This window comes from Protopterus annectens, chromosome 1.part2 (genome assembly GCF_019279795.1).
Source record: "Protopterus annectens isolate FY-2018-M chromosome 1.part2, PAN1.0, whole genome shotgun sequence".
Classification (NCBI taxonomy): domain Eukaryota; kingdom Metazoa; phylum Chordata; order Ceratodontiformes; family Protopteridae; genus Protopterus; species Protopterus annectens.
Window position 1 is genome coordinate 445,731,879 of NC_056727.1, and position 16,720 is coordinate 445,748,598.

The 16,720-nt window shown below is 44.2% G+C and overlaps 1 protein-coding gene across 2 annotated transcripts in view; it reads left to right on the forward strand.

The window, feature by feature from the left end:
• The window catches only part of KAT14 (lysine acetyltransferase 14), a gene marked incomplete in the record, with an annotated part of 1,940,697 nt that overhangs the window by 1,730,159 nt on the left and 193,818 nt on the right, over positions 1-16,720 (forward strand). For both annotated transcript variants that reach the window (XM_044056925.1, XM_044056915.1), the window contains 1 exon segment: positions 5,911-6,101. In XM_044056925.1, the coding sequence (XP_043912860.1) occupies positions 5,911-6,101 (191 nt within the window).

A 16,720-nucleotide genomic window follows, 5' to 3' on the forward strand; every position in this document is an offset into this window, starting at 1 on the left:
AAGGGTACAAGAAGAAATGTCCCCCAACCACCTCCAGAGGAAAGGAGTTGGGCCGCTCTTCAGGAGCGCTGGTAGGATTTGCTAGGGAAAGAATCCCTGGAACCATGGTTACGCGGACCCCCTCTGCCCCGAAAGGAGGGTCTTCCCTGTGAGTTTCCCCCTCTGCCTCTAGGGGAGAACTCGGCCTGTGTGTCACGGAAAGGACCCTGAGATTTCTTGAACCATATCTTCCCACTGTTTTGGTTTTGGGAGAAAACACGTTGAGGAGAAGAATAATGGACACCTACGGCAGAAAGGGTCTTAACGTCCTGTTCACATCTGGCCAGTGTGCTTTTAACTTTGGGTCCAAACAACGAGGAGGCCTCAATGGGAGCGTTAAGAAAGGAAGCCTTAAAGTGTTCCGCGAAATTGCACAAGCACATCCAGGTGTGTTGTCTCAAGACCGCAGCTGAACCCGCTGCTCTAGCTTATCCTTCTGATGCACAAGATATCAGTCGCATAGAGGAGTTAGATATTGACTCAGTGGTGGCCATCTGAGAGGCCACTTTGTCACGGACCTCATCAGACACTGCACCAGCCAAGGTTTCAGAGAGCTCACAAATCAGATCCCTTTGAAGTCTCGTAAAGTGTGCCATATAATTCAGGGTCCTGATAGTAAAGGTCGCTGATGCAAAGGTGCGCTTCCCTATCCTGTCCAGGGCCTGGGACTCTCTGTTAAGCACATGGGCAGTCTGGCTTTCTTCTTCTGCCAGAACCTTTTCTGTTGCGGCCACCACCACCAAAGCATCCACAGGAAGACCTGTTGACCAATGGAGATCTGTAGCAGGAGGGGACAAAATCTTATCTGACCTCCGGGGAATAGCTTTGATGGTGTCAGGAGCCTTCCAAGCATGCTGCACGATAAGCCAGACAAGTTCATCGGCAGGTGGAGTAACCCAGGAGGTAGGGGGCTGGGCGCAAAAGGCCTACAGGAACACAGATTCCTCAGAGGTCGGATTAGAGAATTGCCAGTCACCTCTCTGTTTCAGGATTTCGAGGATATCACCAAAGGATACCTCAGAGGGTGACGTGACCGAGGGGATCCTTCCTCCTCATCAAAATCTGTGTCTTCAGTGAGGGACTCCTCTGTGGAGTCCATGTGATTCCTCTTACACAAACTTTTCCGGGGGCATCCTCAGCGGGAGAAGCTGGGGAAGACTGCGGAAAAGGGGTTTCCTGTGGGAATATATCCTGAGACCCTTGCACCCAGTGTCCGCTCTGTGCGACTTGTGAAACCAGTGTACCAGAGGAAGGCGGAGGGATGGACAGTCCAGTATCAGCAGCAACAGAGAAAGCCTTCTCCATCAGTTGGAAGGCTGTCCCACCTGAAGAGGAGTGAATGTCTAGGACAGGGGTCACCCCTCCCCTAAGTGGCTCAGCCTGCCGACCCAGAGTCCCCGGATGGCTGTTGAGCGGCAAACTATGCGTGTCACAACTGACATCCTGGGTCGTAGCAAAACTTTCCTGCCATGAAGGCAACTGCAGTTCCTTAGTGAGATCCATATAGGGAACCGCAGAAGGGGAAGACTGTGCTATATCCATGGACTTCAAAGGCAATGAAGGAGGAGAATAAGAAGGGGTCTTTGGAGATGGGTGATCACCTCCCAAGGAAGGATAGTTCCTGGGGGGTGGGATACCTCTGGCCAAGAGCACCTGATCCACAAGACGCAACACATTGTCTTCGGAAAGGCTTCTAGTGGACCTCACGGAGACCGAGGGAGAAACAAGCCTGTCCACAGAAGAGGCAAACTCGGTGCCCATCTCACCAGTCTACACTGAGAACAATGGTGCCGAGAGAGACTGGACTATGAGTGACTGCACCAAAGAAGTCATAGGTGCCAAGGTCATGGTCTGCACCGACACAGGGATCGGTGCCGAAGTGATTGTCTGTACTGAAGCTGGAACCGACAAAACTGGAGTCAACAATAAAGGCATCGGTTCCAAGTAAGATGTCGGAGCCAACGTGGTCAAGGTCTGTGCTGATTGAACGGTCAGTGCTGAAACAGTGGTAATAGTCTGAACTGAGGAGCCCCTCGGTACCGATATAGTGAAGGCTGCTTGAGAAGACAGAGCCAAGATCACTAATGGAGCCAAAGGTCTCGGTGCCAAAGGTCTAGGCACCAAAAGCACTGGGGCTGACTGAATGAGCTCCGGAGCCGAAACTTTAGCCTTTTTAGGTTTTGTTGGCGGGAGTCCCCAGCCGGGGACGAAGGCAAAGATTTAGCCTTGGTAGGAACATCCAAGATTTTCTTATGGGCTCTAGGAGGGGTTGAGGCCTCCGACCCAGAAATAGCCTTTGAAAAGGGAGATTTAAGAAGTCCATTCAGCAACAACTTGTTTTTCCTTTCCAACAAAGTTCTATTTGAAAAGTTTTCACAGATAGTACAGGGCGGGTCAACAGATAAGTGGGATGCCCCCAAACAATAAAAGCACAAAGAGTGTGCATCAGAAGTAGGTAGTTTGTGTCCACAGTCAGAACACCGTTTAAACCCCGGACTACCTTTCTTATCTGCCATGAAAGCGAAATTAGATAGTAGAAAAGGGTACCAGCAATGGTACAAAAGAATACCCGAAGGTATGAAAAAAGGAAAGATTACCAGTGATGGTAAGGGGAGAATACCTCACTGTAAAAAGGTAAAGAGAAGAAAGCCTCAAAAAAATATGGTCACTATATGCGATAGGGTAAGAGACAAAGAAATAGAAACTTTTTTGACAGAAAAGTAATATAAATGACTATTATACAACAAATAACTGTACGTAGCTCAAGAGAAGCAGCTTGACACGACCGAATGGCAACGCGGCAAACTAAATCTGAGGTAACAGGGAGAGGGGGATTGTGGATAAGAGTTTAGCTTGAGAGTTTGAAGCTGACGCAAGCTTGGAAAATGACCGGCTCTGTTCCATACCCATGCGTAAGGAATGAATGAGGATTAACAATATCGGATCTAATTTTCTGTTTAATACAGTTGAAACTTCATTTAGTCATGCCCCCTCAATATTCCAGCATGCAAATATATGAAAATGAGTAACCTATTGTTTAACCAGAAGAATTAAGTGGATGAAGTCATTCAGCATGCAGATGATACCGTATTGTATGCCATACAACTTCACTGAGGACTTGGTAACAGTTGACTTCATCTTTTACTATGTCCTTCTTTCCCAGACCTAGACAGATGTTGCAACACATGCATGCATACACTTCCGATTCAGCCCAGCCAAAACAAAGGCAGTAATTTATGGAAGAGAATAGGTGCCACAGTCTGAGCAAACATCAGCTAGAGCCAAAATAACAAAATGAGAACAAAAGACTGTTCTTTGTCAAGCCATCAAAGTCAGATTTGCAGACATTATTTAGCAATGAGCTGGCCATGAACATTTGGCTCCTTCTTTATTCTCACTTTATCTGCTAGCTGTTTGCAGACAGTGACCATGGCTCGCTCAAGTCCACCATGTCCACTCTGCTTAGTACTTATTGCAGCTTATTGGCACAGTCCAGCACTACCGAGTCCTAATATCATTTTTTTTTTTTTTTTTTTTTGGGAAGAATGTTTTTTCACTCCTTGCTTGTGTTTGTCATATGAAGACTAGTTACGCCCTAGATCTCATGTATTTTTTTCACAGAATAGGTTGTGGGTCCATAAGTGACTGAAAAGGAATCCACAGAGGTATTCACCAGGGCAGGGGACAGAGAGGGAAATGATGGAAAGATCGAGAAAGAGGAGGTAAAATGTTAGGTTCACTTAATGGGCTTACTAGAAAAGCAGACTGGAAACACTTACTGTCACCTTCTGCTCTCATGCAAATGTAATGTAAAAGTATAAATTGAGATCCAGGACAGACCACATGCACTGTTGCAGCAGCCATGTGTTCTACAGAGCAATAAGTACTTACACTATCAGCCTGTAGCAGACGCCACATATGTACAATCACTGAATGGAGAGAAGCAGATCTCACTGTAAATCTAAAGAAATAACTGCATTTAATTGAGGTCACAGTTAAATCCTGTAGTTCAGGAGAACATTTTCCAGTTTTAACAGTATCACTAACACAACAAAGTAAAGGTTCAGATAGCATCAACGGTTGTGACTGAAGTGAACAAACTCAGCATTAAATGAAGACTATGCAGAATGGCATGCAGCATAATGAAACTGACAGAGTTTTTTATTTTTAGAATGTAAACCCTTGATATTTTCACCACACATCACGTTTAATAATACGGTAATTTAAAATCTTTTTTTTTTTTTGCCTAACCTGTATACTGGGAGTAGTTTAAATTTGTTTTAGGACCTTGAAGAGTGTGAGGGTTCAAGTACTTAAAAAATTTTGATTATGGTGTTTGATTTGGACAGTCTTACTGACATTAACAGTTTAGTCCTGCCCTTTGCAGCAATTTTGCACATGGATAAAGTCAAGTTAATAATCATCCTCAATCTCTGGTGTGTGTGTGTGTGTGTGTGTGTGTGTGTGTGTGTGTGTGTGTGTGTGTGTGTGTGTGTGTGTGTGTGTGTGGTGAGTATATGTAGATAATATATAATCCAGCAATATATATGAAGTTCTAGTTTGATTAAAAGAGAGAACGTGCTAATACAACCCGTTCTGTTTCTTTATTGTATGGAGTTAATGCCAATTTTTCTTCCTGCTGTCGATTGCTGGAGTTTTTTGTTTGTTAATCAATCACTGGCTGAGAGCAGATCAAAGACCTCATGTCTTGGTAATTAGATTCCCTTAGCTGAAATGACCTCATTGGCATCATTGGGAAATCAATGCAAGTCTTTTTTTTTTTTCCACTTTTGTATATATTCTTAATATGTAAGTACAGAAATTAAGCTGGCGTGTGTTCAGAGAGCTTAACTGAACCTTGTCATCTTTGAATGAGGTTAGGCCAGATGAATTTGGGCTTAAAAATCGTTTTGCACTGATTCAGCCAATGTGTCTGGTTTCTAGAATGTCCCCACTGACAATATTTATGCTGTGATCACTTTGCCTTTGCTTTACACATTCATCAAGCATTATGGCGTGGACTGTAACTCCAGGAGTTGCATTTCCTTTGGCACTTTGTTACAGGATTTGACCTTCAGACGTCTCATCTTTTGGCCTTTCTTCAACCCAAACCCCTTAGGATGGTTCAGCTGTACCAAATGGAATCCTTCACAACAGTGAACACAGTGCCATAGTCTCCCATGTATAGAACTGCTAGAGCGAGAGAACTCGTCCAGTGGGTGTTTAACATCCTGCTGTCCTTGCATAGATGGGTCCTCCATCTAGCAGCTACAATTGGACGTATCTGTATGTTGAGCAGGTGTATTATACATGTATACTTGTATCTTTTGTCATGTCTTTAAAGGTTGTGTTTGCTCAAAGGATGGTGGTCAGACTGTGGTATGCCAGTGTTGGACTTACTGACCCAGCCTAACGCGATGCCATGGCATATGCACCAGGAGGATGTGTGTATATCTGTAGTCATTTGTAGTTAAGCTGAAAATTGTTGAAGATATTCCAAACATTAACCTACTGCAGAGGTTTAACACACAGTTTAACTGATATGAGTATATTTCTGTTAATTTTAAAAGCAGTAGCAAAAAATGGCTTTATGCCTAAAAGGTAGTTTGTGTAGGGATTGATGCATTTTATAGGTACCCTTAAAAGGTGGTAAATTCTTCTGTTTTTTTTTTTTTTTTTTTTTTTAAGTACTAGGTGATATTTATTTTAGTGCATCAGCCCAATGGAGCTGCTTTCTTTACCCCAAATTCTAGTGACGAGAAAGTGCTGTTTTCATTTATTGCAAAAATAGGTAATGCAGCAAGTGTTGATACTATGAGTAATCTGATACACTATGGATTGTCTTAAGTAAAATGTGCATATTCCTTTTAGGAATCGACTTATCTGAATGCTTGCAGTATCCAGATTTCAGTGTTGTAGTCCTTTACAAAAAAGTCATAATTGGCTTTGGTTTTATGGTACCAGATGTCAAATACAGCGAAGCTTACATTTCATTCCTTTTTGTCCATCCTGAGTGGAGGAAATCTGGGATTGGAAACTTTGTGATATACCACCTTATTCAGGTACTTTTTAAATGTTGCCAAATCACATTTGTGCATTCTGTTTTCTTTTTATGGTATTTTGATACATGTATAAATTTTTCATTAGCACATGATGAAGGAATGTTGGCGTTTTTTTATTTTTCTACTCTGTAATCACTCAGCGGGTATAGTGCAGAATATTAGTGTTTCACCTTCACAGCATATTTGGGATTTTAAGTTAGCATCACTGTAATTGTCTGGGGCTCATATGGGGTTTCTGATTTCCTAGATGTGTTTTTGGTATATCTTTTTTAAAACAGGCACTCATTGTTTTATCTGCACATTTTTAACTGTTGACTGTTGTGTTGTCATTTTATGTTTTGAGATTTTTTTTTTCTTCCTTTTTTGGTTGTTTATCCTTCACGTAAACAAAGCAAGGGCAGATTTAGCTAAAAGTCTTGACACCTGCAACCCTACCCTTCGTTTTGCCTCTCAAGCCTTTCCTAACATTCCCGTGGCCTGAACTGTAAAACATTGGAGGAAACACACCAAACAGCTTTGTCTTGACTTAGTGATCCAACTTGCATTAGCTCATGGTACAAAGTAGAAGGTGAACTCTGGATAGCCAAAAGTGCATGCTTTGCAGAAGATGGAGAACATAGTACGTTTGACTCTTCTGTGTACTGTACTCATACCTCTCACTCATCCCATTTTTATGTTAGTTTTCTGTACAAATTCTGGTTTCCCAGTTTAACAAAGTGCAGCCCCAAATGCTGGTGGACTTGAAACCCATTCCTCAATGATTCCTAGAGCTTAATGCATGTGTCATATACGCTTTCTGTTCAGTTGGCCACTACCATTAAGGAAAACAGTCCTTGCCCTAGCATATTTCCCTGCAAATTATATAAGAGTGTTATTGAACACACAGGTTTGGAACAGCAAGCATTCCCCTTCAGTTGTCTTTCTTTATTGTGGGCATATAATCATATTGTGCTGTTTCTACATGTGGTACAATTTAAAGTTTAAGTTTCTTCCCCATAGACACATGCCCAATATTTGTAGTCCATTGACTGTTAAAAATTGATTCATGCATAAAGACAATTGTAGAGAAGCATTGTGCATGAATGTGTCTGCGGATGTGCACATTTTGAATTTGTACTGGATCAGTTGATTAATGTCCAGTGCTCTTTACCTTAAATTTGGCAGCTTTTGCTGTTATTTAAGGGAGGGAACTGTGAAGAAACTGACGCAATGCGGGAATTCTGTAACACTTTCCAGTTCACTCAAGCTATCACTTCTTCCATTTAAAATGTTTTGTTTTATAGTAAATTTGTACAGATTTGTATATTTTATAGTATGCTTGCCAGTAATTTGCAGACTGCATGCATCCATGTGTGTCTCCATGCACTCCCATATACATTTGCTAGTATTAATGTAAACATCAGAAAATTATGTATGGGAATAAGTGAACATAGTACTAATTCCTCAGTGGAGAAAACAAACTAAGCTACCCTTTCAAGTAAGAATTCTTTCTAAAGGCTTTGAAATAAGCCATACACATAGTTGAACCATATGTCATTCTTTTACTAGTTCTACATTCGAGACTTAAACACTTGTAAAGCTTATTGCCCATTTTCTTTTATTTATGTAGTGTTCACATTTAAATGATTTATTTAGTAGCACTTTGATATAGTGTCTGTGCCCTTTATGTAGTAAGAACCGGGTCTATATTAGAACACTGAACATTCAAAATTTCGAGTGTTCTAATATCGACCCGTTTTCAGCAAATGCTGAAAATATTGAAGAAACAGAAAAACAAATTTTTTTCCTACGGAAAGAATTTAATTGTCCGTTTCTGTTGCTTTTGGTATTTTCAGCGCTGTGGTGGAAAGTTACGGGTGGGGTTCAGGTAAGTGTGCAATTGTGTGGACGTGAGGGTTAGGATGGTTTAGGTGTGTTAGGGTTAGGGCGCGGGTCAGGTAAGTGTGCGATTGTGCGGACGTGAGGGTTAGGGCGGGTTAGGGTGCGGGTGAGGTTGACTGTGCGATAGTGACGGACCTTAGGGTTAGGGTTTGGGTTAAGGTAAGTGTATAGTTAGTGGTGTATGTATAGTTTAGTGTAGGGTTAAGGTGTATGTGTGTGGATTGCTGTTTGTTTGGTGTGCTTGTGTTGTATGTGTTTTGGAACAGAGAATTTTTTCCCTAGGAAAAAATTTGCTGTTCTGTATGTTCAATGTTTTAAATTTTCGATTACTAGGGTTCGATATTAGAACACTCGAAATTTTGAAAGTTCGGTGTTCTAATATAGACCCGTAAGATCCTTACCCACATCCACATGACCTTATGTAGGACTATGACTGCACCATTCATGTGATCCCTTTTCAGGCCTCAGTATAGTTCTTGCTTGGCAAATTCCTGTATTCACCACTGCAGAGGAGGAGTACTGTTTCAGGCTTCTGCATAGTTGCTAGTGGAAGACAGATGCTTGGCCATTCTAACAAAAGCGTGGAAAACAAGAGGGGGGAGTAACTCATCAAATAAAGGGAGGAATTCAGGCCTCAGAACTAGAAGGTAAACTTGAAGAAGCACGGTCACTGGCCAGTAAGACTGGAAATGGTACTGCAGCCTACATAGAGCTTGTTTATGGGCCATCTTGGGGATGTAATGGACTAAGTGATAGAATAATTTTTTGTAATGTCTGGAAGAAGAGCTGTTCTGAGTGTCCGACAAAGGTCATGCTTCAGATTGACTGGTATTAATGCTCACTGAGGTGTCTAGATGGTAAGTAAACAAGAGAGAAATGCTTAGAAAATAAATCCTCCAAACTCTAACGGCACCAGTCATTACCTTAATTTTTCAGGTATTACTGTTCTCACAGCAAACCACTGGTGCACTGTAGTAACAAACTTGTAGCCTCCTACCTAATCATTTCAGCCTTTACCACTCCTTACCATATTAAAATTTGTCCGTGCCCCAATCTGCTTTCTAAAACTGTCAACTGCTGCATCCTAAACAGTCAGCAGCATTTAACTAAAGTTAAACTGCTGTCAAAACGTGTCACTTTCATTCAAAAGTAGAAGAAAAAAGCGTTCATCTTTCTGTTAAATAATTATTCTCAAGCTTTTCATTGCCTTGGATTGTTCAACTAAGTCCTGACCTTACATTTGCATAGCCCAACCCTGTGTCAGTTTTTCTGTTATACTCCAGTACAGTAAACTCTTCCATCCCATCTCTCCAAACCAATTTTAAATTCAAACAGCCACATTAAGCTGTCAGACCATTAGAAACAAAGTTGATGTTCTTGAAGCCTGGACAAACACAGCCCTTACATATTCGTAATTTATTTATTTATTTTGCATTTGTTAACCGGGAAAGTCCGACTTGGAACAAGCCAATTTTCAGTGGAGGCCTGGGGAGAAATGCTCCAGATGCATGTCTTTGTAACGTGGGAGGAAACCAGAGCACCCAGAGGAAACCTACTCGAATGCAGGGAGGACATGCAGACTCTGCACAGAAGGCACCCCAGCTGAGAATCGAACCAGAGAACCTCTTGCTGTGAGGCAACAATGCTACCACTACGCCATACAAATAATAACAGAAACCTAACTAAAGAAAGATTATGGCCCTCAACTGTGATCTGTGACAGCTACACAACTTACTTAACTAAGTCCTAAAGTTGGAGGAAGAGCAGTGTTACACATTGAAAAAAGATAAAACTTTCATCCTGTCTAATAAACCAAAACTAGTCCCCTCAATTATCTGTTTGCCTCTGTCACCGTAAAAGGCCACATCAAACATTATATCACCCCTGTATACCCCTTCCAAGCATAAGTATTTCAAAGAAACAATTTAGAATTTTTTAAATTGTTATAACGGTACAAAGTTATAATCACTGGAGACTTCAGTTTAGATATGCTCTAACTTAAACAGCCACAAATCAGTAACTTTTTTACCTCACAATAATCTTGCTGACTTAGTTACATCCTCTGCCAGACCAAACCCCTCATCTCGACATATTTTCTTGCTGAAATTGTTAGTAACAAAGATCCCACAGCATATGAAACCCATCTACACTCTGCACAACCTAAGTGATCACATTCCTATAATGGCCACTGTAAGTTTTGATCTCTAACTCCCCTCATTATATTGACTATTTGCTCATTTTTAGAAGCTAAAAAGGACAGTGTCATCTCTGACAAAGAGCAAGCTGACTGGTTCCTTGTATACAGCTCAGACACTCCAATCTCTGTTCTCCATTACTTCAACTTAGTTGTTAAATTGTGCTAGAAAAAAACTTCCCCAAAATAAAATAAGGCTTATTGGACAACCGTGCCCATGATCACCTCATCAGTGAAAGCCTTACTAAAAATAGAAATAAGTCTTGGAAACAGTGGTAAAGAGCAAAACATCCTGTGCACCAGCACTCTATTTCTATAGTAAAAAAGAAATGTAAGTTAGCAAAAAAAAGAAGGTCCACCTACTTGTCTAACAATCTTGCCTGACTCTCTCATAGCCCTCTGCTTCCTCCCTAAGATCTTTCAGGTCCTTTAAAAGTGAGTGTTTTGGGAATGAAGTTGGACTGTATGATGCAGAGGCTTTTGAAAGACTCAAATTGAAATGGGTATCCTTTCCCCTTTGGCAGCAAGGGTAGAACAGAGGCCCAACATCCCCAGTGTTGGCTTCTTCTCTGGTCCATGTCTCCGCATCAGTAGTGTTGGAGCAGATGTCCATCCTGGAACCTATAGGGTCAGTGCTGACCAGTATCCTTACTTTGACACCAGAGGGGTTAATTCTGTCCCACTTAACTCCAAGACTGTCGGACCCAAGAGCGACTCTGACCCTTTGACCTAGCTTGAGTTCTTTATGCCATCTATAAAGCTGTCTTGGATGACCCCATTTTCAGTGTCCCAAGACTTCAACTTTCAAGGCCGGTGTGCCAGTCGCCTCCTTAAAGCTGTCTTTTCTTTTTGGGTAAGTATTCCCTCATTCGTTACGAGCCATACCTTTCTTTGGAGGATAGTTCTTGGCACCAGATGAGGTCCGTAGATCTGTCAGAAGTTGTAATGGTTTTTGAGGTTATGAAGAGGATGTTGGCTTGGTTATTAAGAGGATGTTGGCTTTTCCTCAGCGAACTGAATATTGGGTTCCCCTGGTGTCAGTTCCGCACATGAACACTAATTTGATTCCTCCTTAGTACAGGTTCACATCTGCAGGTCAGAGTTGAGCCTTAGGCTTAAAACATTCTGCCCAGATGCTGACTTAGTCCTGTGTGGGCTTGGACCATTCATCCTGCAGTGGTCCTAAGAAGAGGACACGCAAGAGGAGGCACATTAAAATCCACCCCCATGCAGAGTCTGTCACCTGTCTGAGGCTTGTATCTTGACACGCTATACTTCCTTTGCGATCCCCTGGCAGGTTCTTTAATTGATTTCTCTGTCTGGAGAGCAGCATGATAGGAACCTGATTTCTGCAAACCAATGCCAAGGAAGCCAGGTAAAATTTTGAAACTTTCCAAAGATGGGCAACACTGGGCAAAATGTCCCTTAAGATTTTCTATCATTGTGTCAGCTACCACAAAAAAAGAGCCTACAGAGGACACAGACATGGTTCATTTGCCCAACAGGGAAACTAGGGCCATGGGCAGGTAAGGGAAGCAGACACATGCTTCAGACACCTTTGCAATTAGGTCTGTAACCTACACCACACATATGAACAGGTTTCAGAGAGACCTGGTCAAACCATTGTTGGATTGTCTAAAAAGTCTCTCCATGACATTTGGAGGGACAGGTATATTTCCCAGAAGATACTGCTGCTGTGGAACAGACTCCCCATCCACATAAAACAAAGTTCATCCCTGTCCATTTTCAAATGCAGCTTAGATGTGTGGATGGAAGGCAGAAAATCTACCAAAAGACTGCCCCCTGTACTACTACTGGACAGATGCCACTCTTAAATGCTTTATCCCAAGCATAAGTCCCCTGAAAATATCTGTAGTATGATCCCAGTTACTCTCATTAGGGGTAATATATAGATGTGATAGTGTTCAATCTCGCCGTTTGTTCTTACACATGGGTTCGGAGCCGATCCTCGGCTCTGTGTCGGCCGCTTGCAAGCTCTGCATCGAGAAGAAGCTCGAGACAACCTAATACCCACAATCCCCCTCTGCCTTTACCTCAGATCTAGTTTGCCGCTGCTGCGTTCGCATCACTGGGATCTAGCTCGAGCAACTTCAGATAAGAAATAACTTTATTATTGTTATTTTTTGAGAAAAAATTATTCTAAAAGTACTTTTTGGTGACATAGTGTATGTGTGTGTGGTAAGGTAGAAATACTCGGTACCGTTAAGTTTATTTAAACTTGTTAGAGTTTTTCGGGCCTTCCACCTTACTTGAATTTGACAACGGACTGACTTATATATCGGATTCGACTTTTTACTGGATTTGTCTCTCTACTGGACTTGACCTTTTTTCTCTTACCTGTTTCTTCTTTAAGATGTCTGAGAAAATTAAATCAGGTTTTAAACGTTGCCAGTGTGGCCAAAAAATGTCAGTTACTGACAACCATAGTTCCTGTGTCTACTGCCTTGGCCCTCTCCACTTACAAGAGGACTGTTCAATTTGTCACTCTTTTAGTGGGAGGGTCATGACAGATAGGCGCAGGAAACTCATGGACAGGGGGTTATTAAAACCTTCCTTTCAGGAGGCTCTGGATGCTTCAGACCAGGCATCCAAATCCTCGAAGGAATCGAAGACGTCGGAGCCCAAGTCATCGGCTCCGAGCTCTTCGAGTAAAGTTAGATCACCGGTTCCACAGACTTCGGGGCCGAGTGTTCAACTGTTGTCAGTTCTCGAGTCTTGGAACCGGTGATGGAGCTCCCTCCCTCGACTCTATTGAGGTCGGCTCCGTCTTCGGTTCCTTCGACCCGTTCTTCTTCTAAGCTCTCCGATGTCGATGTGGATCGTGTGGTGCAGAAGTTATTGGAGCATTCGGCCCTATCCAAACTTATTTCGGTTTCCACCCAGTTGGTGTCGAAACTTGAAGGCCTCCCATTGTCTCCATCCATTCCTCCTCCGAGACCTGTCCAGTCTTTGGAGCCGGAAGAGGTTGATCTTCTGATTGTGGAGCCCTCGGGTCCAGAACCGTCTCTTTCTCAGTCTGTTCCTCTCACCTCGACTCCGTCGGATCCGGTACCGGAGTCTCGGAGCCGACGATCTGTCCTTGGTTCCGGGGCTGAGAGTCGAACCGACATTTCGGTTCCGACTCTTCCCCTCGGGGCCTCGGCGCGGATCGATTCAGCTCCGTCCTCGGGGTCGATGCCTTCGGTGCCTGTCTCGGGGATTCTTCCCATTTCTTCGGAACTGGGAGATTCTTCGACTCGGGACCCGGGGGCCTTCGATCTCATGAGGAAGGTGTTGTCTACCCAGACAACCACATCAGTAGAAGCAACCTCTCCTCCCCATAAAGGGCCGTTATCCTCCTCTGCACCCACGGCTACATCCAAGCGTCGAGCACGGTGTCTCAGCCACCCCTGGAGGGTGCCCCTCTTCCTCGGAGGCTTCTTCGGATGCTCCCCGAAGAAGTTCCTAGGAAAAGATTGTGTAAGAGGAGACACTTAGATTCTCCACAAGAATCTTTGACATCCGATACTGACTTGGATGAGTCAGAAGTGTCCCCTAAGTCACCTTCAGAAGATGTCTCTTTTCTGACATATTGGAGATCCTGAAACAGAGAGGTGACTGGCAGTCCCTTTCCCCTTCTGAGGATGAGTCAGTCTTGCTGAAGGCATTTGGTGCTCGCCCTTCCTCCTCCTGGGTTACTCCGCCCTTGATGAATTAATGGAACTTATTGCTCGAAGGGCGGAGGCTCCTGACACAGTGGAACCAGTCCCTAGGAAGCCTAATAAGTATATCACTGCACCCCAGGACAAGGCTTACTTGACAAAGGAGTTCCAGTGGACGCTATGGTGGTGGCAGCGGCCACGAAAAGGAGATGTCGGAATCTTCCTCATCTGTCCATCCCCAAATAAAGATTCTAGGACGATGGACAGGTATGGGAAGCGCATTTTTAGTTCAGCGGCTTTTTCCATGCGATCCCTGAACTATTTGACCCACTTTACACGACTACAGAGGGATCTAGTCAAAGAGTTGGGAGATACCCTCCAGGGTACTACAGATGCTGCTGTCTCAGAGAAAGTGACAGCGCAACTTAATACCCTTACATCCATTGTGAACTCGTTCATGAGGCTGATCTCTTACGCAGCCGAAGGTTCGAGTAGGGCAGCAGCTTCAGCGATTGCTCTTCGCAGACAATCCTGGATGCGCTTATGTTCATTTACGGAAGCCTTCAAGTCTTCCTTTACTAACGCCCCATTTGACGGTGCCACTCTTTTTGGCCCCAAAGTAAAGGAGACCCTTACCCGGTGTGAGCAGGAGGGAAAGACTCTGTCTGCTGTCGGAGTCCGTTTTTCCACCCCATCCAGACCGTACCCCAAAGAGCAATGTCGTGGAAAAATGTGGTTTGAAAACCACAAGGATCTTTCCCAGGCACACAGGGTGATGCCCCTTCTAGAGGCAGAGGAGGGGGCAGAGGTGGAAGACGCCGCCCTGGCGGCAGAGGGGGTCGGCAGAATCAAGGTGACAGGGATACACTCCCTGGTAAACCTTTCCAGCACTCCTGAGAGGAGGCCCGACTGTCCTGCTCTGGAGGCAGTCGGGTCGCTAGCTTTATACCCTCAGGCCTGGCAAAACATAACTACAGACAAGTGGGTAAAAAGCGTGGTTACCAGAGGTTACAATATACCATTTCTATCCTATCCCATTCCAAAGAAAAGACTCCCAGATGTGCAGCCCCATCTGCGAGAGCCAGCAGCTATAGAAATTTCAAAGCTGCTAGAAAAAAGTCATCCAACCAGTCCCAGCGGACCAAAGAGGATTCGGAACTTACTCAAGGTTCTTTTTAGTTCCAAAGAAAACAGGGGACTGGAGGCCCATTCTGGACCTAAGCGACCTCAATACCTTCGTCAAGAAAGAAAAGTTCCGAATGGTCATGCTTCAATCGATCCTTCCATTCTTACAGAAGGACGACTGGATGTGCTCAATAGATCTGAAGGATGCATACTACCACATCAAAATGGCCAGGGCATCCAGAGATCATTTGCGCTTCCGGCTGGGTGCCAGTCACTTTCAGTTTCGAGCCCTGCCCTTTGGTCTGACCTCAGCCCCCAGGGTCTTCACCAAATGCATGGCAGTGGTAGCGTCTCACTTGAGACGCCTAGGATTCCAGGTGTTTCCGTATCTGGACGACTGGCTGCTTTCTGCCACCACCCAGCGTCAACTAGTTCAGGCCAGAGACTACACTCTTCAACTGTGTGTTCACCTCGGAATTTCCGTAAACTTCGGAAAATCCTTACTATAGCCATCACAGCATATCTTATTCATAGGAGCGGAATTAGATACACATCAGTTAATTCTAAGACTTCCTCCAGAAAGGATACTTTCACTTCAGACTCACATACGTCTTCTTCTTTTGTCCAGGAAATCCCCAGCAAAACTGGTACTGAAGGTTTTGGGACTCATGTCAGCTTCTCTTATTGCAATACCCTTGGGAAGACTGCACATGAGAGTCCTACAATGGCTACTGTTTGCACAATGGTCGTTCCAGCAACTACCTCTGACACACGAGATTCTTATAACAAACACATGCAAATCACACCTAAACTGGTGGCTTCAGACTTGCAACTTTTCCAAGGGGAGACCATTTGTGCTACCCACACCGACAGCTACGGTGACCACGGACGCTTCCCTGATAGGGTGGGGGGGCATCTTTCAGGGACAGACAGTCCAAGGCGAATGGACCAATTTAGAGTACAATCTGCACATCAGTGTTCTAGAGTTGAGGGCAGTGTTTCTAGCGTTGCAACACTTTGCTCCCCTTCTTCCTCTGGGAACTATTGCAGTTCAGATGGACAACATGTCTGTAGTCTGGTACATAAACAAGCAAGGGGGAACCAAGTCCTATCAGCTATGCAGAGAGGCCATGAGAATCTGGCAATGGGCGGAGTCCACGGGTCGCTTTCTGATAGCAACGCACATCCCGGGGTCATCCAACGTCATAGCCGACAGGCTGAGCAGAGCAATACTGTTACCGCACGAGTGGTCCCTAAAACAGTCAGTTGCGAAAAAGATTTTTCGCGTGGGGCCAGCCTTCCTGCGATCTGTTTGCGTCTCCAATGAACGCCAAATGCAGGAGCTACTTTGCCCTATTACCCCTCCAGGGGAAGTCCCCAGGGACGCACTGATTCACGATTGGCCCCCGGGTCTCCTGTACGCATTTCCTCCCTTCCCCCTGATCACAAAGTTTCTCCAGAAAGCCAACAACCTACACAGGACAATAATCCTCATTGCCCCATTCTGGTCTCGTCAAATTTGGTTCCCCTTCCTCATGACACACTGCATTCGGGGACCCTGGATCCTGGACCCAGAGCCAGATCTATTGACTCACTCGTCAGGGGCTCCCCACCCCTCGCTCTTGTCCCTCCATCTAGCAGCTTGGCTGCTCCAATTCCCAACTTAGCCAGGTCTGATCTTCTTTCACCTGCAGTTCAGAATATATTAGTGGCTTCTCATAAAGCTTCCACTACTAAAACATATACTAGTAAATGGA